This window comes from Cyrtonyx montezumae, unplaced genomic scaffold (assembly GCF_038088225.1).
Source record: "Cyrtonyx montezumae isolate F1298 unplaced genomic scaffold, pur_monq_1.0 scaffold_5, whole genome shotgun sequence".
Classification (NCBI taxonomy): domain Eukaryota; kingdom Metazoa; phylum Chordata; class Aves; order Galliformes; family Odontophoridae; genus Cyrtonyx; species Cyrtonyx montezumae.
Window position 1 is genome coordinate 21978594 of NW_027072056.1, and position 26542 is coordinate 22005135.

The 26542-nt window shown below is 54.7% G+C and overlaps 1 protein-coding gene across 2 annotated transcripts in view; it reads right to left on the reverse strand.

Annotated features, from left to right (window-relative positions):
- The window catches only part of KCNAB1 (potassium voltage-gated channel subfamily A regulatory beta subunit 1), a 32953-nt gene extending 6885 nt beyond the window's left edge, over positions 1-26068 (reverse strand). The window contains exons 1-8 of one of the 2 annotated variants that reach the window (XM_065748277.1): positions 25833-26068; positions 9201-9244; positions 5227-5264; positions 3789-3868; positions 3300-3344; positions 2282-2326; positions 2091-2134; positions 1147-1233 (exon numbers count right to left, since the gene is read on the reverse strand). In XM_065748277.1, coding sequence (XP_065604349.1) covers positions 1147-1233; positions 2091-2134; positions 2282-2326; positions 3300-3344; positions 3789-3868; positions 5227-5264; positions 9201-9244; positions 25833-26068 — 619 coding nt within the window. Of the gene's footprint in view, positions 1-1146; positions 1234-2090; positions 2135-2281; positions 2327-3299; positions 3345-3788; positions 3869-5226; positions 5265-9200; positions 9245-19146; positions 19594-25832 lie in introns of those variants that run through there. The other variant, XM_065748278.1, reaches the window with a different exon arrangement.
- Positions 26069-26542: the final 474 nt, after the last annotated feature.

Consider the following 26542-nt stretch of genomic DNA (forward strand, 5'->3'; position numbering starts at 1 on the left):
CGAGCAGGTTCACCATCATTTGGCACTATATGTAACCAGCAGCCACATCAAGGTGACCTATAGATGGTTCACCCTCGGGATGCAAGCTACACCATCCCCCAGCGAGGATCCCCGCTGCAGATCACACAAAGGGTGTCCCTGTCCTTCCTAAAGCACTCTGTGGCTTTGAGCAACACTTGTGGCTGCATTGCCTTCAGCCACCTGCATCCCTGCAGCTGCACACAGGGGATGCAGCATGCATTGCACACCCAGGACGTGGCTTTTAGCAGAGCTGGGAGCAGCCCTTCACTCACAGGGAAAGCGTGGCCACGTAAGGACACAGAGCATAGCTGGGACTGTGCCTTGTGAAGGTAGCTTAGCACTTAGCACGCGTGCCAGATATTGCCGAACCGACAGATGGCCCAGCAGATGCTCTGGGATAGAAGTGGCTTAGTAGGTGAACCATAAAAAAAAGCATGAAGAACATGGGAAGAATAAACACTGCACCATTCATAATGCAGGCGCCCCTTTTCTCACCCTGCTGAAAATCTCACCGAGCCCCACAGTTTGTATGCTGCTGCCAAGCTGCAGCCTGGGAGCTCTGTGCTGAGCTGCTTAAATGCTGTCAGTGCCAGAGCTCAGCAGCCCTGCACGTGGGAAGGAGCACAGCTATCCCCCAGCACAGCACTGCCCCTGCAATGGCCATCGCTGAGCAGAGCAAACACCACTGCCTGCACGGCTCCGAGCTCTGCTCAGTGCAGCCAGAAGGAAGCAGGCAGATATAGGGCACCCAGTGACGGGAAGGGGATGCAGTGTGGGCCCTCTCACCCCCCAGCTAGAGGCAGGATGGTCACCTGGCATAGAGGTTTCCTTAAAGCAAACATACATTTCAGCCTCATGTGGAGGGATCAGAGTGGGAAGTATGGGAAGGAACGTTACAGCCACCATCAGGGTTTAAAGGAAATGTCTATTTCCATTTAAGACATACAAATTCCTGTGAATGTAAGCATATAGGACTCCAGGATTTCATGAAAGAACCGTTTCATATTCAAGCTGCCCAGCCTGAATATTTAACAAAGATTTGTTTTTCATTTCCTACCATCAGAGGCATAAGCCTGTAAGCCAGGATCAGTCGCAGGAAAACCTTTGATTACAGCTGTCACTGACCTTCCATCGGGGTGTTGTTATCTGGGCGGTTGGCAAAGACCACGTCCACATACTCCAGCTGCAGCCGCTGCAGGGAGGCCCTCAGCCCTGCCAGGACAAAGCAACAGGAACCCAGGGTCAGCAGCAACACAAGAGGTGCAATGCAATAGAGAATCACAGCTGGAAAAGACTTGAAGTCCCCACAACCCAACCCCACTGTGGGCCACGCAGTCCTCCCTCGTGGGCTCTGCATGGAGGCAGTGGGTGCCAGGAGCCCACGTCCATGTGTGTGTGATGCAGAGATGTCCTAACGCTTACTTTCTACCAACCTTCCCAGGAACAAAATGTTTTTTATGAATGTTCATGAAGAAGAAGCCAAAATAGAGCCTTCTGAAAACATTCCTTAGACTTGGAGATCCAAGAAATGGCTGTTTTTGCTGAGTGTGTTACAGAAAACAGCTATCATCGACCTTGACGCTGTTCGATACTTCATCCTGTGAAATTATCTCATCTGCTGGTCATCTTGCAAAGTGATTTCTCACAGAACAGCAGAGTCGGGTCAGATGCAGAGCTGCCCACAGGCAGACACTGCACCTTGAGGTCACCCACCCCGCTGACAGCATTCCCGATATGCTGACGCCACAGAGATCCACAAACACAAAGTGAGGAATGCTTCCTAGGGCAATGTCCCCGCTCTCTGAACACTCCCCACTCAGCTCCACTTACCAAGCATGGGCACTGCTCTGTTTGGGTCCCAGCTGCAAAACACTGCCGTGCTGATCCAGCCTGCAGCAGCCCTGAGCCCCAGTCCCATGCACAGTGGGGATGGATGAAGAAGGAATGCAGCATGTGTGGGGCTGTGCTCACTGCACCAGTGACCACCAGCAGCCCTATAGGGATCCTGGCTGCAATTCAGAGTTCTGGCACAGCAAAAAGCCTGGGGCACAGCCAGGTGTAGCACCCACCTTCAATTATGTGCTTCCTTGAGAGCCCTCTCTCTGTTTCAGCCCTGCAAAGGCAAAGAGTGCAGTTAGGGGGCTGAGGTGCCAGCCACCAGCAGGAAGAAATGAGGTCCCACATCCCAGCCAGGCACAGAGCAAGGAGTGACAGCCCCAGCCCCAGGGCAGCAGGCATCTCTCCACACTGCTGAACTTACTTTCCACCCCAGTACAGCTTTGTTGTGATGACCAGACTGGAACGCCTAGGAACAGAATAGAAAAACTGTTGTTAAATAAAATCCTCCCAGAAGAGCCCATGCAGGAGCCCACCCACCTCCAAGGCAGTGTCCCCCTCCCAGAGGAGGGCACAGAGCACTCCCTCAGGCATTAGAACCCCAGGAGAGAAACATTTGCTGATGATTTATAGACTCCAGTGTGACAGTAGATCAAATATTTATCATCAGCATACTACTGCAAAACTGTATGAGCATAACAAGTTGTCTGGGATTCGCTGGGCTTCACTGTGGAATATTTCCCAGTGAGCATCCTTCCCCCAGAACAGGGGCATTTGTTTTTGTGAGAACACCACCGGGACCACTCTTCGGTTGCAGGCTATGACACACACAGGGGAGAGCCTTAAAGATTATGTAAATGCTCTTAAAATGACACCACATATGCTAATGTGCTTAATTTACATGAGGTATCATCTCCTACCAGGCGGCCGAGATGAAGGTCCATCACAGCTTTGCATTCTTAATACACAGCCCTACGTGCATGCACAGACCTGCTGCACAGATAAGCTGCTGTGCTGCTCCATGCACAGAAATGAGGATGAACGTACAGGGTTTGGATTGAAAGGGATCTTCAGTGACCATCAGTCCCACCCCCTGCGATGCAGAGACACTTGCAGCTCCACCAGGTGCCCAGAGCCCATCCCCTGGCTGTGGCTGTCAGCAGGGATGGGGCACTCACCCCTTGGGCAGCCCTCACTGCCCCTCACAGTACACACTCATGTAACGGGCAGAGCAGCACCACTCAACCCAGGGTGTCCCTACCTGTGCAAACACAGCCCCCACCCTCCAGCAGCAGCGATGCAGAGCAGGTAGGAGGGCTGGCTACTGATGGAGCTGCCCAGAGCCCAGTGCTTTCTGCAGGCACCTCCTGAGCCCCACACCAACCATGGCTGGCCCATGCACAGCATCATGCCCACGTGTCCCTGCTGCTCCAGTACAGTACCTCCAGCCCTTCTTCTTGAGAATGTTCCCCAGGATGACCTCAGCCCTGCAGAAGAGAGAGAATCCATGTGAGCAGCTCAGGGCAAGCAGAGCTCCATGTCACAGCCACCCCAGCCCTGTGGTCTTGCACAGGGCGCCATGCCCCAACAGCCAGGAACAGACTTCTCCTTTTCGTAGTTCAGTAAAGCATGAGCTGTGCTGGAACTGCTACTTGCTCACAGAGTTTTCAGAGCTGTCACCATCACGGACCATTAATCACCACTGAGACAGACACTGATCTGTCATTTGTTCAGGATGTTTCCCAATGAGCGCTCGGGGCAGCACAGCGATGCATTTCAGCTGGGTGTGGGGTTGACTCTTATTAAAGCATGCTCCAAAAGCGATCACATTACATAGGAGCTTTCCCAAGCAAAGCCATGCCAGGAGGCACAGGGAAGGACCTCAGTGCAGCGGGGACCCAGTGTGCCCAACCACCCAACGTGGGACTCACTTGCCAGCTGCATACACCTCGGCCGTGTCGAAGAGGTTGACACCGCTCTCGTAGGCGATGGTCATCAGCTGCTCAGCCACCTGTGGGATGGACACTGGGCTGAGCAGTGCTGCGGGGTGGTGGATTGCCCGGTGCCACCACACCGACCCGAGCAGGGACACGGAGCTGCATGGCCCCCTCAGGCTGAGCATGGGAGGAACTGGGCTCTACTCAGGGGAAAGCCGCCAAGAATTTAACAGTTTTACAGAAATTGCTCCAGGGACCTATGGGGTTTAGTGCAGGAATGCATTTGTCTTCTTGTTCTGAGCACTTATTCTAAACAAGGAGAGCTAGGAAACCAAATTTGTCATTGAAACAGCTCTTTTTTTGCTTCAGACCACAGTACCCAGAAACAGGAATAGATGCAGCTCAGTGATGTGCTGCGATCAGAAATACCAGCAAAGGTCGAGTCACTTACAAAGAGAGAAAAGCCTTTGAAAGGAGGATGCTGGGCCTCTCGCCTGCTGCAGGAGTTATTTTGGGATTTCTGCTGTGGCACCACACAGAGGGCAGCTTGTTATGAGCAGCCCCAGCACACCTGGCCAGCAGCAAGCCCCATGCAGGCACACCAGCAACAGAGGCTGGAGCAGGTGGGAAACCCAAGCTCCTTTCCTTTTTTTTCATCTGATTAGGGAAAAATAGCATAAGGTGTGAGGTTAACACAATGAATAAAACCAAATGATATTATAGGCAATATATGTTAGAGATAGTGTAGTTAGATAGATTATTGTGATGGAAAAGAGACAATCAATATAAAGGGAAAAAATGCTCACCCACATCCTGGGCTCACAGTAGGAAACTCCAAAGGAGTGATCTCCAAAAAAGAGATCTACCTTCAGTGGTGGTCAGCCCTTAAATGGGGTCTGGGAGAGGTGGAGCCAGACTCCACTCCTTCCAGTCACACAGGTACATTGCCTTCACCTGTGCTCCTGAGGCTGACTCAGTGCTCACCTCAGGTGATCCATCAGTGGTTCAGGCCATGATTCAACAGTTCCCATACAAATAGTGAAACAGATGGAAATGAAACCACTGGGAGCTCACCATGAGGCACCACACCCTGCGAGCTATCATTACACGTGGTCTGCAAAAATAGAGTTTTCCAAATCCTGCTCCTGGAGCGGAAGCACTGCCAATGGCACAACATGGAAATACTGCTCCGCGCAGCAGAGGGAAGGCCGTTCGAGGGGGAGATGCTTTCATTAAAGCTGATCTCAGGAAATGTCAGATTCATTAGGATATTCTGTAGCAGACGCACGAGCCTTGTGCTGCTTTGCGTGCCAACGCTCTGCCATTTGCTGTCACCACAGCCTGCTCTGCTCCTCAGCTGGCCACGCTTTTATCCATAAGCACTCTCTTTAGTTCTACTACATGCATTATACTGAAAGCAAAAGTCACTTACCTCGTCTGAGATTTGACCTCCAAAAGTGACCCACGTCCCTACAAAGACCAAAACCACTGGTTATTATAGGAAAGGCTCCTGTGCCAATGCCTGTGTGTTCAGAGCCACCAGGAGCGGTTTGCAACAGAGAGCACTGCTCTGGCAGTGCTGAAACACATGGTTTAGGCACTGAGACTTCCCAAATCCCTGCTTCAGTGTCTACCACGGCCCAAGCCAGGAAGAGCTCAGAGGTGCTGAAGTGCTGAAACATGAGCAAAGTGAGTTCCCTGGAGCTGGAGGCCAGCACTCGCACCCACCCTTGGCCAAGAACCAGGGCAGAGACCCTGCTCTGCCTGCAGAGGTTTGCTCTTTCCCTCACTACAACTTTTCTATGTACCAGCTTCCTCTGAGTGCATGCTAAGTTATTTCTAACGATGTCTTCTGGATTTATTCCTGCAGAATAACCACGTCTCAGGAAAGGCTGCACCTTCCCAGTCTATAGAAACCAAGCACAGCTGCTGCTGCTGGAACAGAAATGAGATTTCTTCCACAAGCACAGGTATTCCTGGCTCACATTGCATTGCCACGCTGTGGGAAGCGAGCTGTTCCCTGCCAGGAGCCCGCTGCCATCACGGCCCCAGGAAGGGCCCTCCTCCTTCCTGTCACGTTCATTGCATTTCAAAGCTTTTGGGAAAAGTATTTTTCTTATCACGAAACGCTCTGGTGCCACATAATAATGATAAGAATGAAAATAGGCTTCATTTTATCATTAAGCTTCTTTATGCAAGTGAAAAATCCGACTAGGACTGATTTCCATGTTAAAGCTTTGGAAGAGTTATTTTTTGCAAGAATTCATTAAAATGCATCTTTACTGGAGGAAAAGAAGAAACGAGAAACAACAAAAAAAGCACTGAGACTGTTCAGCACGAAGTGAATCTGCTTCTTAAACACGCGAGGAGGTGGTGAGCACTGGGCAGGGCCCCGCAAGGAGAAGCCCCCAGCTCAGCACTGGGCTGAGACACACACACACTGGGGACAGCCAGCATGGATCACAGCACGGTTGGGTTGGGAGGGACCTCGGAGATCACCCCACTCCAGCACTGCCGTGGGCTGGTTGCCACCCACCATGACAGCGTCACGCATCGACTGATCAGGAATGAGCCTTCGGGTGCCTAAGCCACATGAGAACAACGAGCTCTTTCTCTCTTTACATATAAATAGTAAATATATGCAGAACTGGGTACACCTTCCCTCAATACACCCGCCTTCCCCCATGCCCATCCTCCCAGTGGGGTGGATGTGAAGGAGCTTGGGCTCATAATCATTGTCCAAGGGTTGGGAATGCCACTCCTCATGAGCCCTAGAGGAATCGTTTCCTCTGTGCCCAGCCAGCAGGGAGCTGGGCTTGTGCTCAGCAAACTGATCCCAGAGCATCAGGAAATTGCAATGCTCTGCTGCATCCAGGGCTGGGAGCAGCCTGAGGGACACAGTGTGTGCAGGAGAAGGTGCAAGGCCAAGAGCAGGACACATGGATTGCCAAGAGCAGCAGCACAGCCACACAAGTGGCCAAAAGCATTGACAAGGGCACAGCCGGGACACGTGGGAGCGGCACAGGGCCACCTGCAGTTCCCAAAATTCTCCTCCAGAAAGCACAAGGCTCCTTTGGCATTCCCAGCAGTGGCTGAGGATGATTCACAGCCCAACAGGAGCAGTTCTGAAGGAAGAGATATGAGAGAAAAAAAAAAAACAAAGCATAATCCTTCCTTGTCCCCGCACCGAGCGGCTGTGTGCCCTTTGCCTGTCCCCATTAGCAGTGTGAGCACAGCCCCAGTGCCCTCAGCCCCACGGGGACACCAGCACAGCCACAGTGCGTTTCGGGGCCCTTGACCTTTTGTAATCCTTTTTCTATTGTGTAAAAGGGAGCACTGACACGAGCGGAGATGCCTTGGAATTACAAGAGCCCTGAGGCTGTCAGGAGGGGGAGCGAAGAGCAAGCTTGAAGCTGGGGACATAGTAGGAACACAGAGGGATGCCAAGGGCACTTCTCCAGCGTGGGGTGTATAGTGGAGCACAGCTACAAGGCACAACAGCTCCCCAGCCGTGCTTGCCCCACATTGGAGAGCTGCTTCCCAGCTGGATACCTTAGCTCCAAGAGAGGAATTTCCACACTGGAGCTGGATTCAGCTCCATTCCCATCACAGCTCCCAGCCTAGCACACTGTGACTATTTCTGGGTTACTCACTGATGCGAAATTCACCGCTTGATAATTCCACTGCTGGCAGATGTGTCACCTTTCAGAAGAGCAGAGATCCTGGCTGGAAGACAGGGCTCAGCCTCCCCCGAGGACAGATCCCCGCCCCGCTGCACTGAGGCAGTGCCACATGAGGCTCCCAGCAGCCACGACCGTTCCTATTCCACTGGTGCCCGGCTGCTTTCACCTGTGGGCTCTGCAAAAGCTTTGCCCCAGAGCAAAGCCACCAAGGTGTGAGGATAAAGCTTGGCTCCTTTCTGCACTGCAGGCTGTTGGGTCTGCACCATGGGTGGCTGTGGGTACTGCTCTGCGGGAACCTCCTGTATCACGAGGTTTCTCTCGGGCTTCTTTATGAGGAATTGGATTTTCTGGACTTGGATTTGGGATGGCTGCTTTCATCCTGCTGCTCCATTCCTCACAGCCTTCCCTGCCTTGCTGGAGGCTGTCTCTGCGTTTGCTGAACACCAGCAGTCCATCTTCACCGGCTGAACATGCTTTGAATTAACCACCAGGAAATGTGACCTTATTTCTTCCTGCATCCCGAACACATTTCTGAACCAGCATCGCTGCAGAAACCTTCCACAGCCCAAGCACTTGCCCAGGGCGGGACTTTCTGATATTCCCCTTTGAAATCCTCACCTTGGGCTCACCGTCAGAATGCACAGATGTGCCCACGTGGTGAGATTTCAGACTTGTGAGGCAGATTGCTGAGCTGGCAGGAACTTGGGTACAACTTCAATTGGATTTGCATGCTGCAGGGGCTTAGGGAGACAAGTGCATCTCCTGGGGAGCTGAGCAAGGGGAGCTCATAGAACAGCCACCCGAGCTGGCACTGGGGCAGACACTGACAGAGCTGTGCTCCGGAGGAGCTGCACACTGCAGCAATGGCTGCTGGACCCAAGGCTCCCTGCTCCCATGCTCCCCAACCCAGCACACCGTGGGCTGCAGGGATTCAGGAACACCATGGGAACACCACGATGTCACAACCCCATGGCATTGGCCCCATACCTGCCCGGACACCAGCGCCCAGCCCCACAGCTGTGCTCCCAAGGGCTGATCTATAGTGACACAGCTCCACGTGCCTGCAATTAAAGAAAAGCTCTTCAAGGCATTTTTCTGCCACCACTTCCTCTCACACAACAACATTTGCTCTTGGTGAAACTGCAAGTGTGAAGGAAAACTCTGCACCAGCTCGTAAGTCCTTTAAAAGCCTGGCATCTATTTTAGTCAGAAGAGCTCTTCTTGCCGGAATAGGACTCATTTTTGTGACTAGTAATAGAAAGTGACTTGCATATCCCCCTCTATTTTAAAACCAACTCTCAAAACATTTTGGAAAACAGAAATGTACTTTGAATTGAGTACATTTTTCAACTGCGGGCAGTGGAGGCAATGTGGCTGTGGACACCGTGGCTGCTGTGGGGCTGTGCATGTGGGGTACCCGTGGGGCTGGGACACGGTCCTGCAGTACTCAGAGAGGCATTTCTAAATCACAGAATCATTACCATTGGAAAAGAGCTCTCAGATCTCCCTCCTCACCGTGCTACAACCACATCCCTCCGTTCCACATCTCCCCTATTCTGAGTGCTTCCAGGGACGGTGACCCTGCTGCTCCCTGGGCAGCTGTGCCCATGCCTGGCTGCTCTTTGGAGAATAACTATTTCCTAATATCCAACCCAATTCTCCCCTGTACTACTTCACAAGTAAAGGTTTGCCAGGAGCTGTGGGGCTCAGGCCATGCACTCACCCAGGCCGAGGCACGAAACACGCAGTCCTGATTTCCCAAGGTTCCTAGGAAAAAAGAAATAAAGCAGCATTAGGCCCACAAGGGACACAGTTCAGCTACAGCAGCTGGAGAACACTGCTGTTCATAGAACAGTTTTGGTTGGAAGGGACCTCTGGAGGCCCTCAGTCCCATCCCCTGCAATACTGGGGTACCCACAGCTCTGCCAGGTGCTCTCTGCCCATCCCCTGCCCGTGGCTGTCTGCTGGTCTGGGCACCCACCCCTCTGAGCAACCTGAGCCAGTGCCTCCCCGCCCCTATTGCCAACAGCTTTTTCTTTATATCCAGTCTAAATGTGCCCCTTTTGGTTTGAAGCCACGCGTAGGAAGGCTGATTGCAGCACTCACCCCCCCAGCACTGCTCCCTGTGTCAGAGCTCTCACCCAGCACAGCCGCAGGTTACACCCCTACCTGACACAAAGCTGCGATACAAAAACCCCAGTAATGACTGCGATACAAAAACCCCAGTAATTACAGCCTCCTGCTTCAGCACTCACATCACAGCCAGATCCAGGCAACTTCTGTGCCAGCCCAAGGTGTAAAACAGGGCCACCTCTGTGCCTCTGCTGCAGAGCTCTGCGAACCATCGCTGCACTTCGTTGCTGCCCTCAGCGAATTATTTAGAGCCCAAAGAAGGAACAGGACAGCCCTCCCAAAAGCCAGCTCAGTGGTGGCCCTGCACTTTCAAGGCCTGTCCTCCCCACGGCCCCCAGCTGACACAGGCTGAACCCACAGCAGGGCACGGCTCTGAAGTGGAGGGCTGGCATTTCGATGCTGGAGCAGCCCCGGGCTCGCAGCAGGCTCAGAGCTGGCACCGACCCCATTTCTTTTTTCCTTTTGCTTGAGAACGCCGCTGGATCCCCATGGAACAAATGGATACAGACAGCACGGCGATGCCAACCTACACACGACAGCTGCTCGTGCCCCCAATCAGGGCTGCAGCACCTCTGGCAGTGCACGGCAGTGGGGCTGTGGGTCACACCACCCCAGCACTGCACTGCTGCACAACTGAAGGCTGCTGTGCATTTCCAGCACACGTCCGCCTTTGGAAACTGCCTTGTGCTGGTCGAGCCACAACTGGCTCCTCACAGAACCCTCTCTGCTCATGGTTCTGGGCAGAAACGCTGTGTTTGGCTTCCCAAACGCTGTCCTCACCACGTGCTTTGTGTGCACGTGGCTGAGGTGCTGGAAAAATTTATGTCTGTGGGAAAGAGCCAACACTGAAACTGCCAAATCCTTTTAGTGCAAATGGAGCCCAGTGGCTGCTCAGCTTGCAAGAGGGCATCCAGCACATGGTGCACGCGTTAGGAATCCAGCTCTAATTGAATTCACTTTTATGTAGAAGCGTAGAAGGTCGCTCTGTGCATTCCCTGTAAGCTTTGGCACCAGATGAGTGAGGCTCGCAGAGCTCAGTGGGGCCGGCAGCCCCCAGCTGCCCCAGTTCCCCTGTAAGTCCCCTCCTCATGCTCCCGGCAGGGGGAAGGCAGCACACAGAGCCACAGAGCAAGCAGAAGCTTGCTGGGGCACCTCTCCTCCGGCACAGCCCTAGTGCTGCTCAGGAGCACTGGGTTGTGGATTTGGGGACCACTCCCGGAGCAGGTCGGTGCTTTGTCTGAACTAACAAAAGCCTTCCAGAGCTGGCTCCCCTCACCCCCTACGTTATCTGCTCACGTTTATTTATACACACACACAGATGCTTTGTCCTGCAGCATCCCCCGGCACTGCCCATCCCCAGCGCTCCCAGCAGAGCACCCCGAGCCCGCAGGAACCGCTCGCATCGCAGCGTGTGCTCGCGGCACTGCGGCAGCTGCTGGGCTCGCACTGATGCTGCTGAATCGCTCCCTCCTTTACACTGCTCTTCGGGAGCCCATGCTGCTGCGGGGAGCTGCCATGGGACGGAGCGCCTGCAGGGTCCGCCTGCCAGGCCCTAGCAGCACAGCTCTCTCGAGAGCCACAGCCCCGGGAGCAGAGGGGCAGCCCTCACTGTCCGTGCATTCATTCCTAGAGGACACTCCAGGCTGAAGTCTTTGTTAACCTTTTTCCCTCCTAAACTTTGCAAGATTTATATCTGGGCAGAGATAGAAAGATGCAATCTTGCAAGATACAATCAAGTTCATGGAGCTTGCAGGAATAAAAGCAGGGGTATTTCATCGCGATGCAACCATGGTCAGCAGGATTCTGCATCAGTGAGCACCTGGCACCTTGGAAAGTCTCTGCAGCTCTCCATCACACACGAAATTATGCTCATCAAAGAGAACTTGGTTCCGGACCTGGCTGTGATGCTGAGTAAGCAGAGCCTTTTATTTCTGCACAACTGGGGGAAAAAGTGTTCTGCTCGTTGGACATTTTGCTGTGAGAAAATCTGTGAGCAGAACCACGCAGTTACTGGATGGAGAGGTGCATCAGCACTGAAGAACATGCAGAGAGAGCTCACGGTGGGGCACAACTAGAAGGGCAACGACGGTGGCTTCCAACCACGGGGACTGCTGGGTTAGAAAAGGGAAGTTAAAAAGCATTGGAAAAGGGAAAGTGGGGAGAACATTGCATTGCACAGGAAATGCAGAGCAGAGGGTAATGAGAGGCTCCCGAGATAGAGACTGACGGCAAAAATTCAGGGAGGGGAAGGAAAAAAAAGGCATATTTTCAGGAATCTCAGAACAAAGGAGGCTGAAACGCATCCCCAGGGGATGCTGCTTTGTGATGCGGCACTGCAGGAAGATCAGATTATGTCTGAGGTAAACGTTAATTTTAGTTAAAAAGAAGGCTTAAAACCGAGATGAATATGTGGCAATGAGAAGTGAGACTAATCACAGGCTCAGCAGCAATCTGAGGCTGCTTAACTCCTGCTCTGGGTGGAGATCTGCTGGGAGCGATGTCTGCTCGCACTGCTGGCTCCTTCAGGGGAAGAGGAGGGCATCCACATGGGTTGCAAAACTTTCCCCCAGTTCTGGATTTGCTTTTAACTTCTCCTTTCCATCTTCCCTTGATGAAGGTGCACTGCAGCCTTTGCATTGGCAGACCAGCCCCAGCACAAGATCCCAGCACAAGTCCATCCTGCAGCACAGGTGTGCACACAGCAGCACAGCGTGAGGGGAAGCAACTGGCATGCAGTGCCTTAGGAAGCCCAGAGCAAACCCCATAGCAGGGAAAAAAGAAAAGGGAAGAAGGAGCAGAAGATTGCTGTGGGAAGCTGTGGGTGCTGCAGCTCAGCACGCTCCCAGGGCTTGGGTTGCCCTGGGTGGACCTCAGCAGCCTTCCTCAGCACTCAGAGTGCTTTATCTTTCCATTTCCACTCCATTACTCCTTCAGGAGGGACCTCTCTGCAGTAGCTGCGTGCGAGCTCCTTCCCCATCTCTGCTATAGATGGCTCGTTAAATAACACCGTACCATTTCTTGCTCACAAAACGTCCTTCCCTGTGATGCCCTGTCCTAATTAACTTGGGCTTGCGTGGGGGCAGCCAATTATAAGCCCTGTTCATCGAGGCTCCCCTCACCCAAGCTCACAAAAGCCCTTCCAAGTGAAAGCAGCAGGGTGTGAGGAGTGCTCAGTGCAGACCCCAGGCACGGCCCCGCTCTGTGCCCTACACTCAGCCAACACCTCCCCCACTGTTTCACGGTCACTTTGAGTTTAATTGTTTCCTCCATACGGTAAGTGCTGACGGTGCACTCAGAGCTGAGCAGGAACAAAAGGAATATGTGAATGATTTCTGCTTTATGGGTTGGGGTGAGGGCCGTGGTGGGACACAGTGTGCCCGGCTGTGTCCCAGGGACGCCCAGTGCTGACAATGTCCTTAATTAAAGGGAAAGGGGAGAAAGCAGCCCGTGCCATATGGCAAGAATGGTGCTTGTCTCCTGTGGCACAGGGCAGAAAGCAATTGTAATTAACTGCTTTTAATTAACTCTAATGCAGGAGAGTGGGTAGGAGAGCCCAGTGATCACTGCAATGCTGGAGGCAGCAGCACTGCAGGGAGCAGCCTTATGCTGAGCATCACATCCTACATTGCTGCAATCCCAAGCCCCAAGCTCCCCCAGTCCCAGGCCCTCCTAGGCTCACTGTACCCCAAGGGAAGGAGCACCCACCCCAGCACCCTGCTGCAGACCCAGCCTGCTGTTCTTCACACCCTTTGCACTGCCACTGCCCCCATGCACCTCTCAGGCAGTATCCAATGCACACCCCACAGCCCTGCATGGGGAGCATGGTCACACAGCCAAAGACTACAGCCCTCCCAGCAGTGATTTATAGCCTGTGCCTCCTGTGCTGCTTAATCAGCTAATTAGCTGACAGCTGCTGCCTGGTATAATGGTTGGACGACGCAAACAGGAACAAACACACCTGGTTATGCAGAAACATCTCACTTCTGCCCCACAAACAGCCCCTGCCCTCCAAGCTGCTGCATGGTGGCAGCTTCAGCAGATGCCTGCACACAGTCCCCAGCAGCTGCCCCAATTGCAGGTGTCCCAACCCAACCTCCTGTGCAGGAGAGGCAGAAAACAGAGTTAGGCTCTGTGTCACTAAGCAGTGGCTGGGCTGCTCTGAGGCTGCAGCTTTGCTTGACTCTGCATGGCTAAGCGAACCTTGTTTAAGGCTCAGCCACCTCCAACAGTGCCATGGATGCAGTGAGATGAAGGTAGCCAACCTGTCTGTCTGCCCATCTATCTGCCTTCCTGTCTCTCCATCCATAACCCAAGCTATCCATCCATCTGTTCATCCACTGCTCCACCCACAGAATCATGGGTTCACATGGTCATTAAGGTTGGAAAAGAGCACTAAAACCACCAAGTCCAATTGTCAGCCCTTGACCATCAAGCCCTCTGAGCCACAACCCATCTATCTACCCATGTCCCCATCACCCATCAATCCACCCATCCATTTACCTATCCACCCATCAGAAATGAGACAGAGAAAAACATGTTGTTTTTGAAGCAAGAGCAGAAGTTTTAAATAAAATCTATGCAATACCACACACGGTGACTAAAGCATTTCAGACTCCACACCCACAGAAGAATAATCAGCCTCAGAAGAGCTCCAATAACGCCATTCCTCCCTTTCCACCCCCAGTTTCCTCGCCCAGTGTTGATGTTGCTGCCCACAGCAGCTGACCTTTACCAGCAACGCCAGACCAAGGGGATGCATCCCACACAAATCCTCATTCCCTGGGGCAGCTGGCCCCCAGGACAAGGACACCACGTCCCCAGGGCTGCCCTGGGCTCCTCTGGCACCCTAGCAGCCTGCATTCCACCTCATAAGCAAAGCTGGGAAAGGAGGAGTAGGCTTTCCTGTGGATCATCCACAGGCAGTTTGGTTTATTGTTACCAAAATGCACAGAAGTGTCACCATTTCTGAGGCTTGCAGGGGGAAAACAACGTTGCTTAGAAACATCCCCATTATTGCTTTGGAACAGCTTCTTTTTGAACAGAAAATGAATAAAATACACAATTTGCTCCCTGCAAACCGAGGCTGCTTCACATAGCAGTGAGGCCTAGCAAAGCTCCCGGGCTCACCTCCTGCAGGAGCCCAGTGGTGACCCATGGCTTTCCCTCTGAGTGCAGGCAGGTGGGGGGGAGAAGGGTGGGTGCAGAGCTCCCCACTGCTGGTACTGCTCAGCCACCACCCCCAGCACCCAGCAGACTTTGCTGCACTGCTCTTGCTGTTCCGAGCTGGAGACAGTCTGCATGCTTCACACCACTGGAGCATGACAGCACACCAACGGGTTTGCTTGCAAACTTTGCAGTACAAGTGCTGGCCTGGAGCGTGGTGCTGGCCAGCTGCTCCCAGCACGCAGGGTGAAGCTGTGACTCTGGGGCCCAGTGCAGTGCTGGAGCAAGGAGCTGCTCCCCAGAGCATTTCTGAGCTGCACAGCCATCACTCTCAGCTGCAGCAGAGGTTGGCAGCACAGGGCCGCAGGTATTGGGGTGCAGCTGTACCCTGTCCACGGCCCTCTTCACACTTTCTGAACCATCCCCTCCACGTGTAGGGCCACAGGCATGGAGGCAGCTGTCTGGGCTGAAATTCCCTGCAGTTTTCTTGGCTGCATCCTTCAGAAAGTTGCCGATGACGCATTAAAATGCAGATGAGGGGAAGTGCATGGGCCACAGCCAAGCGCAGGGGCTGCAGCCAGCGCTCCCGCATGCACTGAAGCTCCCCATGCTCTGCACAGAGCTGGCACCCAGCACGTGGCTTTGTTCCCTGCAGCGTGGGAAGCACTGCATGCGCAGAGGTGGAGGCTCTGCTCTCTGAAAGCCCCCAGAGCTTTGTAGGGCCCCACAGTGAACTCAGTCGAGCATCTGCCCCGAGCACCGCGTGCTGCCCCGCAGCTCTCGTGCTGTAGCAATCATCTGAAAGAAAAATCTGCTGCTCAGCATTCAAATTGGGCTCTGCCTGAGCAACCATGCTGGAACAATACTTTTAAAATGCCTTAAACTGTGCACTTCACTGGCAATTAAGTTAGCAGTGTTTCTACATCACATCCTTTCTTCTGCCCGTTTGAGCATTGGATTAATATTGTCATGTGGCATTTAAATGGAAAAAAAACCAACTCAGGAACAGCCCAGGAGTGGATGTGGCACCCATCGGTGCCAGCAGCCCAGAAGCTTGCAGCTTGCCCGGCCTCTCACTGCCACCCACAGTGGCACTGCCACCGTGTCACAGTGCCAGAGTGCATTGCCTCCCAGTGTCATCCAGGGCCAGCACTCCATGCCCTGCACTCCTCTCACGCACTGTCACACCCCATCCAAATGTGACTCTGAGGCACAGCTGCCACCCACAGGCTCTGCTTCAAAGCTTCACCTGAAACCCCTTTGTACAGATGGAACCCGGAGGAGGAGAGGCGGCTCCTTTGGATCCATTAAATCTGCAGTCCTGGGGGCAAATGCATTGTGAGCATAAGGGCAAACCCGTTCTGCTCACTGGAGCAGTCTTACAGCAATAAAGCGAAGCTCAGGCCACGAGCCATAAAAACAATCCTGGAGAGCTATTGAAATAATACATTACCTTGTGGCAGAATAATTGGGCTATTGCCTAGCAGTGCTTAAAGCAGCCCATAACTGCAGCAAAAGCACGAGGCATCCATCTGCCTGATGTCCAGGGCTGCAGGCAGGGACAGGAAAGACCTGAGCCCCGAAATACAGCGAGGAGATCCCCTATTTCTGCAGGGCACGGCAGCAGGGAGCTCACCCCAGCCCACAGACAATGGGTGCACACACATATCCACTGCCTGGCATCTGCCTACGAAGCTTTGCCAATGCAGCACTGGCATTCCTAATGCATTGCGTCTGTATGGGAAATCCATACCGCGCTGACAGTGCTGCGATGTTCACTTGTGGCCCACGGTGCGTGGAAGAGGAGTGGAGGAGGCAGCCTGGGGAGGTGGGGTGAGGGGAAGGTGCCCCACTGCACCACAAAGGGGTAACAATGGGGCAATGATGGGGGTTTATCCTCATTGCATGCACCGGTTGTGTTTGCCACTGGAGACCGATCCAAGTGGTGAAGTGGGATTTTCTGGCGCCCTATTCATTGTGCATTCCCTTGTATAGCATGGGATATGCGGCCTGTGGCTCTGCCCCGTGGCACAGGGCTGCACAGAGGTGCATGGCAGCACCCACCTGTGCCTGCACTTTGCTCCCAGGGCCGATACAGCGGATCACGGCCCTGCAGCCACATCAGGCAAGGAGGAAGGATGCCGTACTCCCAGATAGGGGCACCCCATCCTGCCCCGTGGTGACGCAGCTGCCACAAGTGGTGACACAGGGAAACCCCATCTGACAGCTCTGTGGCATGGCCACACGTGGGCTTGTGGCACGTGGGCTCATGGCACGTGGCAGCTCGCTTCCCGCAGCCGTGCGCTGCCTGCTTTGTGCTGCTTTGATGCCTGGGTGATGCCACAATTAGACGTGAAGGAGATGAAGTGAGACGGAGCAAATGAAATGCATGGAAACACACCTGGATCCTCACGTTCACAGACGTTCCCGAAAGAATGCATTTATCCCAGTGAGCTTTGTGTTTTGTGTTACAATCTGCTCTCTCATCTGGAGCAAAGCCAGAAATGAGCCACGTCATGAAAAGCTCCAGTGCCAGCCCTGCTCCCCTCAGCCCCTCTGTCACCACCTCCCTATAGACAACCACAAGAAAGGATTGCTCTCTGTACAGCCTGCCATCCGTGGCACCAGGTTCCTCATGGCAATGCCCCATGGTGATGCTGTGCCCCATGGCAATGCCACACGTCCTCTCCAACCACAGCACCCCATGTTCTGTGCAGGTACTGGGCGGTGACAGAGTGCTGTATTTTTAGCATAAAACAAAAGGCATCCTAAGTAGCACGTCATTTCAGGCAGCACACGTTGTGAAGCTTGTCAGCAGTGACATAATGCGAGCAGAAAATGAACTGGGAAGGACTTCAGCCCGAAATACAAGGGAGCTGAGGACTTTACAGAATTACTATTGCAGCTGTCTGGGAAAGCCTTAGGCTTCTCCAGGCATGGAATTTCCCTTGGACTGGGGAACCAGAGAGGAAGACAAAACTGGACAGCATCCTCCCTGATTAAAGGTTACCTAGATCCGGCGGCAGCACCACGGCTGAGCCGGGAGCTTTGTGCAGCTCTCCCTCCCATTTTCCCCACGATGCTTCTCTTGGGGGGAGAAATCTCCTCTAGGTAGGGAGAGATCTGGGAGCAGAACCGGGGATTAGTCACAAAGATAAAGCCTCAGCCCCGTCACAGCTGCGATGCTATTCCTGCTGCAGTCCCCATGCCGCCCGCAGCCTGGAGCCGGTGGAGCTGTGCCAGCCTCCAGCTGGAGGCACCGCTCAGCCCTCGCCGGAGAAACCTTCCCCAGAACTGAGCCCGGGACGAGCTACAGAGCCCCAGCTCTGCGTGGCAGCAGAACGTGCCACCACCTCACACGTCGGTCATTGTGAGAGCCCCAGGGAATCAGCAGGAATTACCGCTGGCAATTAGCACATGGTCCGTACTACTAACGAGCAGAAGCTGTGACTTGGTGATGGGTTACACCTGTAGTGCTCCGTGCTCCTGCACCATTGCAGCGCATTGTGAAGGTGGAGCAAAGAGCAGCGAGCATCCCATCCGTGTCCGAGAGCCCTGCCCTGGCTGTGCCGCTCACAGAGCATCGCTATTGCCATCTTTGTGAAGGCAGCGCTGCCTGCAGCGAGCCCCACGCTGCACACACCTGGTGCCACGCAGCACGGTGCAGTGCCCGCCCCACGGCCGGAGCTGCAGAGCCCTGAGCCCCACGGGCTCCACTCGGTCGGGATCTGTCCCCCAGCAGCTGCCGAGGGGACATCCCAACCCAAAATAGCAAAGTGACAGTCAGGAGGAGCCCCGTTTTTTACAGCTGAAGGTGTGGCAGAGAAGCCCATCAGCTGGAGAGCCCCAGAGCGAAGGAGCAGCCTTGCTCTGGTTTTCCCTTTTAGGCTGCGAGCACTCCGCGCAAAACGCTCTGTGGGAACGCGTGCGATTCCCTCCGCGTTTCGCTGCCCCCACCCCGGCTCAGTTCTGCGGGCGGTCCCTGGGACGGAGCGGCCCCGAGGACGGCCGCTCCCCTCCGCTCCGTGCGCACCGCAAACGAACTTTTCCCGTCCAGCCTCCAGCGAGCTTTGCTAATTGATTCTGCTCATTAACACCAGCACAAGTTATGTCAAGCGCTTCACGGAAACCGTCTCACCAGCACTGCCATCAATTCACGAGTGTCCCTTACGGCCCGCGTGGGTGCTCTCTGTGCAAAGCCACAAGCGTGAACGCCGGCAGAAACGTGAGCACGCGAATGCCGTGCGGTGCTGCAGAGGTTGAAAGATCCCCTAAATCTCAGCAGCTCTCTCCTCCAACACCAGAGGCATCCGGAGAGGAAATCCTACAGAGCCATTACACGCCGCAACCGAACAGACAATGGGCGACCGTACCTATATTTCATGCCAGTTTGCTTCGCGGTGGATTCCTTGAGCGAGATGTGATGCTGCGGGGTGAAGGTCCCCAGGCTGCGGGCGATGATCGCCACGGTCCGGAATTTGGCCCTGGCAGCGTTCACCACGTTGGGCGCGGCAGCGTTCTGCTTGCTGATGAGCCGCTCTTCCCCATTGCGACTCTTCAGGTTGTGCTCCGTGCAAGCGATGGACACCTGCATCGCTCCCCGCGGCCCGGGGGGGCCCGTGCGTGGGGCGCGTGGCCGGGCAGAAGCCCCCAACCCAAACCCGGCTCGCGGTCACACCTCCCCCGGAGACGGCCTCGGTGGGTCGGGGAGCGGCATCCGCATTTAGTCGGGCGCTCGAGGGAACATGGAGCTGTCCCCGGTGCTCGCAGGATTCGCCGCCGCTCTACATCAGCGCCCCGAGCCCCCCCGGACCCCCCCCGGGCCGCCGCACCCCCGGGAGAGGAGCTGCCTTTGGTACGGGCACAAAGGCACCGGTGGAAGGAGCAGCGGGGAGAGCAGCGCTCGGAGCGGCTTGACGTTGAAAATGGGCTAATCATGGGGAAAAAAAGGAAAAAAAAAAAAAAGAAAGAAAGAGGGGGAGGGCGAGAACGAGAGCTGCGCTCCGGAGTGCCGCTGGGTTAACCCCTTCCTGCCCCGCACGGCTGCAGCTGACCTGCGGGCAGAGCGCTGGGGGCGGACCCGCGGGTGTGGGGCGTGGAGAACGGGCAGTAGGGCCGGCTATGGGGCGAGCGGCTCCGGGCTGGGGAGCGGCTAACTGAGCTCATAGCCCCTGAGTCGCCATCTCGGGCACAGTGCTCCAAGCTGCTGCAGAATCATCAATAACCGGGTGCTACCGACCTCTAATTAACGCTAAGGAGGGCGGCACCGAGGGTCACTGGCACTGCTGCCCACACTGTGCTGTGCAGAGGGATCCCAAGGGGAGAGCCATAAAATCACACACTCGTTAAGGTCAGAAAAGACCTCCATGATTGTAGAATGGCTTAGGTTGGAAGGGACCTTAAAGATCACTGAGTGCCAACCCCCGCCACGGGAGGGGCTGCCAACCACTAGATCTAGGGTTAGGATCCCAACCCACCCGACCGTGCCCACTGCCCACGTGCCACATCTCCACAGTTCTGAACCTCCAGGAACTCTGAGCCCCCCTGGGCAGCCTGTGCCAGTGCCCACCACTCTTCTGGAGAAGAAATTTCTCTTAATATCCAGCCTGAACATCTCCTGACATGACATGAGGCCATCACCCCTCATCCTGTCGCCACTACCTGGGAGCAGAGGCCGATCCCCCTTCTCCACAGCCTCCTCTCATGGAGAGAGCCATAAGGTTTCTCCTGAGCATCCTCTTGCCCAGATTGAGCCATCCCCTTCCCTTGGCTGCTCCCCATAGGACTTGTGCTCCAGACCACTCACATCCTCCAGCAACCCCAGATCCATTTCCACTGCAGTTTTCCGTCCACTCCGCCCCAAAAACAAAAACAACTCCTGGCAAGACTGCTCTCAGACTAAAGACTTAAAACGTGGGATACCTCTCTGGCATAAAGTCATCAGCTCTGATTAAAAAAAAACAAAACAAAACCCAAAGCTGTGCCCTCTTCCCTTTCACAGCCCATGTTCTGGAAGCTCCACAGAGCCCTGAAGTGCTGAGCAGCCTAATGTGGCTTTGAAAGCACGACCCCAGTGTATTCTGGGGCCGGGGTGGGCTCCCAGGACAGCTGCTGCCAGAGCTCTGCTGGCAACTGGCTGCAGGAACCCACGTCTCTGCTGACCCAATCCAGGTCACAGATAACAATGCTGCCTCAGCTGTTTTAAGCTCTTTAGCTGAAATCCTCCACTGCCAGGAGAAGGCAGTGACACAGAGGAGATCGGCCCCAGCCCCACCAATGTCACATGAGCCCCTCGGCGAAGTTTCTTTGCTCATGGCCTTGTCAACAAGACAGGAAGTTATTTTCAGTTTGGATGTATTTAATGGAAGTTGTGCCTGTGTATCTGTCATAGAGAGAGCAACTCCTCGCTCATTATCGCTGCGCTGCAGGCACTGAGCTCCTATTTCACAGCCCGAGCAGTCGGTGTGCCTCAGTACTGTACTGCATGGCTGTGCGACGTTGAAGGGGAAATCGGAGCTGTTTTCCTGCTCGCAAGCAGCCCTTTCCCTCTGCTTTCCCCTGCTTTCCCCCAGCTCTGCTTGGACAGCTCCTGCACTGCGCACAGTGCCTGAGCATCTCCAGAGCAGCTTTGGAGAGCAGTTCGGCCGCAGCAGAGCTCTGCACAGAAGCAGAGCCAGCATCCAGCCTCGCTGCTCGGCACTCAGCGGTCTTTAAGCTCCTCACGCTGCTCTGCACTGTGACCATCGCTGCTGCTACGTTCGCAGCTTTCCCTCTGCTGCTGGCAGGGAAAAGGCATCCGGCAAGCACGGCTGCCCAGAGCCGCGGGGCTCCCTGCTGCATGCAGGCTGCAGAAATCAACAGAGAGGAAGAACCTGGCAGGGATTAACCTCAGAAACTTCTGCAGGACAGACGTTCCCCCAGCACTGCCGTTTAGGCACGGTCCCAAGGCACAGCTGTAGAAGGTGCAGAGCCCACACGACCATTGCCCCATCCCAATGCCAGCTGGGGCTCACTGCAGTGCCCGCTGCCCCATGTGAGCCATCTCCACACACCACTCAGACCTCAGCACCGGGGCTGCAGCAGGTAAGGTGCCCTGAGCCCAGCAGGACTCCCATGGAGAAGTCTCACTGCACATCCCAACAGAAATCGTGCCTGGGAAGCTCTGGCTATGAACACAGTGTGTGTGGCTCCACTCCATCTCAGTGCTGCTTGCAGCCAGGTTTCCTGCTGGGCTGCCTGCCGATGGAGCAGCTCCCTTACATCCCCCAGCATCACTCCCATGCACACACAGTGAGCTGGTGGGGCAGCAATGGGGCTAGGGCTGCCCCTGCAAGAATGTACTGCTGCATCGCCAGCACCAAGGAGGGGAGATAGCAAATGCTGCCCAGCAGTGGCACAGGGGCTAGCCCAGGCTTGTATTACCATTCCTTTGGGCTGAGAAGAAGTGATAAAAAAAAAATCAAAACTGGCATGAAAACAGAGTGCTTGGGGTTTATTCTAATTGGAGCAGAGCAAGGTGCCCACCTGCACGAGCTCACCCTGCAGAAACACACTTTTATAGCTAAGTGAAGCCATAGCTTCACAGCTGCCCTTCCCAACCATTTCCCAGCCTGGGCTCAGCCCGGTGCTGACCACAGCCCTGCTCCATCTGAGGGCAGGTCAGGGCTTCCCCAGGCTGAGCCTAGCAGATGCTTGCACCCTTCTGGCTCTGTGCTGCTGTGCTGTGCAGCAACTCAGGCAGAGCAAGGAGGGGAGGGCAGCATCGTGCACCGAGCAGCATGCGCTGAGCTGGCCCTTCTCCATCATGCTACACACTGCACCATGCAGAAAATGCAGTCTTCCCAAGGATCCTCGCATAGTGATTAATACATTTATTCCAAATACAGCTCAGCCCAAACTGTGCCTTTCCAGCTTGTCTCTGCTTATTGAATAGTAAATTTAGGCAATTACGCACATTATTCTGCTACCCATAGACGTCAAACACCACCCAACCACAGTTTGTAACAGCTCATTTCTCTAAATAAACTTCTGTAAAGAAATATGTTGCAAAGGTGTCAGGCTTGGATGCTGAAGAGCAGCTCCCCGTGTGGCAGGGGTGGGGGACAGTACAGAGCACAGTGCCCCAGCAACAGCCCATGGGGCATGCCCCACAGGAGCTGCAGCACTGCTGGAGCTGCAACCTCTCCATTCACCCACAAGAATTTGATTCAAACCATCGGTGTTTAGTTAAGCACTACTAAAGTGCGTTCTTCCCAAAGAGAGTTTTTTCCCCCAGCTCTCACGCTCCTCCTGCCTTGCCATGATGCAGGCAGGGGGATGCTGCTCCTCAGCCCTCACGCTGTCTGATGGAGCTGGAGCACTCCAGCTGAGCTGAAAGCACTCCCAAAGGACCGGGGGCATCTGCTGTGGTCACTGTGAGGAGCTGGTGTGACGATGGCCCCTTGGGAAGAGTATCTCCTTTCTTGCTTGCAGAGCACCCTATAAAGGGACTTCACATTTTTGGCACTGAGGACATCCCTCGGGGTGCTGCACTGTCACCCAGCAAAGAGTGCAGGGCCTCTCTGCAGAGGACAGTGCTCGCACGGCTGCAACTACCCAGGTCTTTCCAGAACGGGGACGGAGCCAAGTGACGATGAAACCAGGCACAGAATATTCAGCAGAGCTTATCAGGCGGCAGCAGGCACCGGAGCCACGGGAGGGAGTCAAATCCCCTTCACAGACAATGGCCCGAGCACCAGCAGCACGGCACGGGGAGGAACAGAGGGCAAAAAGCACATTTCCATCGGGTGCAGAGCATCCCTGCTCAGCTCCATCACTGCTGTGCCCCCCCAGCACGCAGCCCCCCACCGCCATCTGCTGCTGCCTGCAGGTTTAGGAGCAGTGCTTTTTGTCATAAGCGTCTTGCCTGGCATCCTATTCCCCACTATATCTCCTCCACACGTCTCCCCAGGACATCACACGCTCTGCTCAGGAATTCGGGTGGATAATTCACTGATAACGATCAGTGGTGTGCAGACTGGAATAGATAATGAGGAAACATCCCTGTGTGTAAAGTGGGTCACAGAGCTGCACTTTGGGGGGCTGAAAAGGGGGCATTTAAAACACACTGGGAGCTCTGCAAGCAGCCCCCACTCCCTGCCTGTGCCACAGTGCAGTGCTGGAGATGCCACGTGCACGGGGAGCAGAGGCAGGTGTGCAAATGGCTTTGCTACCCATGATGGGAACAGATGTGCTTGCTGAGGGGAGCCCAGAGACTTCAGAGCAGATTACTTCACGGGGAAGTGTGTGTGTGCGCATTTGGGCGAGCTGCTGGGATGGGAGATCCCTGCCCTCCTGTGCTGGGGAGGAGGTCCCACACTGCTCACATGGGGGTCCCCTGCACACTGAGCTGTGTGCAGCTGCTGTTTGCCCTCCCCGATCTGTTTATGTGTAAAGCTGTGTAAAAAAATAACGTGAAAAATAAGCAGAGAGAGGAAAGAGAAATCACGTGGGAGAAGGCCGGGCACGGGGATACCTATGCTGTGCTAGAGAGCAATAGCTCAGTAAGAAAAATCACTGAAAAGAAAGGACAGTTGGTGCTGAACAAAGGGCACAGATGGGTGCAGCCACAGCCATCGATCTGCATGGGGATGGGGAAGATGTCATCACTGGAAGCTGCATCCCAGCAGGCATCACACAGCGGTGCTCTGAAGCTGTCAGCTCAGGCTGGGCAGCAGCACAGGGCTCAGCAGCACAGCACGAGCTCCAGCAGCACCATCCTGCCATCAGACACCCACAGCTGTGCTGCCTGAAATGAGAGCCCTGAGCACGCTCCTGGGCACACGGTGCCCTGCAGCCCTGCTCCATCACAGACACCAACTTCCCATCCTCACATGTTGCTTCCGCCAAACAGCACAGAATGCCCTTTAGACCACAGAGAGCTCTGCACTGAGAACCCAAGCTGAGAAACCTCAGCAGCTGGCAGCCCACGCCTCTGAAAACACACCTTACTCATAGAAACACACCCACCAGCATCTCGTTTGGGGTTCCTCACACCACACCACTGCTCTGCACAGCGTTCCCAGCAGTGCCAGCCCTCAGCACAGTGTGCAGCTGCAGACAGCCGTGCACCAAACCGTGCTGCACTGAGAGCAGTGCTGTCAGCACCAGCAACAAAGCGATGCCATGCACGGCTGCGCTGCCTGCTGTTCCGTAACAGGCTGAACTAAGCTGCATTTGCTGAAGCAATGAAAGGGAGAGGAACTAATTGCCCTAGAAACAATCCAGCTTATGAGCACTTAGGCAGTGTTTCTTATTAATGGTTCTTTTGTTTACCGCAGTTAATTCAATAGCTCTCCGTTCAAAAAGTCTTTTTTTCTTTTTCTTTTTTTTTTAATCACGCTGTCTTTAGATCAGATCTATGGATATGGGAAGAAAACTTTGGGAGGTGACTGAGCCACGCTGGGAAAGAGAAGTGTTCACACCTTGAGCCTGGGAGAGCCTTTGCCCAAAGGGGAACAGAAACCTGCAGAAAATAGGCACCAGGAGCCCCAGATAACAAGAGCCCCCACTGCGTGCGCCAGGGGATCTGCACAGCCCCACAGAGCACTCCTTCTGCTGGGGCTGGACCATGTGAAACACAATGTATTGTGGCCACTGTCAGCTGTGAAAAATGCACGGACTCAGGAGTATGGATTTGCTGGAATCCATCATCTTCAGCAGAAATTAACTGTATTGTAGTGCTTTATTCCATCTCGTTAAAGGCTCTGATGGATGAAGGGCAGCCCGTAAGCCAAGCAGCCAAGGTGCACTCAGGGTAATGGAAGGAGCCAGAGCTGAGGGCAGAGCCCAAGGCATGGGGCACCTCAAGCTGCACAGGGCCCCATCCAGCACACCCCTTTTAGATTAAAGCCACCTCCCTGCACTTGCCATTGCTCAAAGCCGGGCAAACTTCTTGCAGCATTCACACAGCGAACACAGAGCCACTACTGCAGCCCCATGCACCCCAGCAACCCGCTCTAGGACACATGCAGCCCTACCCACAGCTCAGCCAGCCCCACCACGCAGACCCCACCCATACCTGTACACCATCCCTGCCTGCTCCAGGATGCTCTCGTGCAGTGACAGCCCGTGCACGTGGAGGAACCTCTCCAGCTGCCTCCGCTCTCCGGCCCTGCTCGCCCTCCCAGCCCCAGCTGCAGGGTGCTCTCTGGGGGCCATGCTCGGCTTTTTGCCCCTCAGCAGTGCTTCGTTGGCTTTCTGCAGGGTGGGTTTGTGGGGTGGGATGTCCGAGCAGGAGGGTTTGTACAAGTGCATGGCCCCAGATTTGTGCTGTGGTGAGGGGAGCGTTCCTACCCGAGTGGGCTCCGGTTGGGACGGCGGTGCCGGCCGCCAGCTGAAGCTGATAACTGGGAAGTGCTCCGAGGGGAGAAGGCTGCCAGTGGGAACAGAGCACCGACCCTGTTTCCCAGGTCTTCTATTTAGAGAATGAGAAATATTTGTTTGGGATTCAACCCAAGGCCAACCAACGTCAAAGAGTATTCTCACGGGGTTTATTGAGGCCTTGGGTGGAGAGGTGAACGCAGCAAGCATCTCCTACTTAGCTCCTTCAGACCTGCTGGGCTCACCTACGCCGGTGTAAACCATCACAGCTTGGGTTAACTGCTCTGTAACCCCCACTGCCACATGCTCAAGCCCTGGGAGGATGCTGTGTGAAAGCAAATGCAGGGGAACAAGGCAGCCAAAGCCCCACAGAGACAAATAACCCAGGCAGACAGGGGAAATACTGAG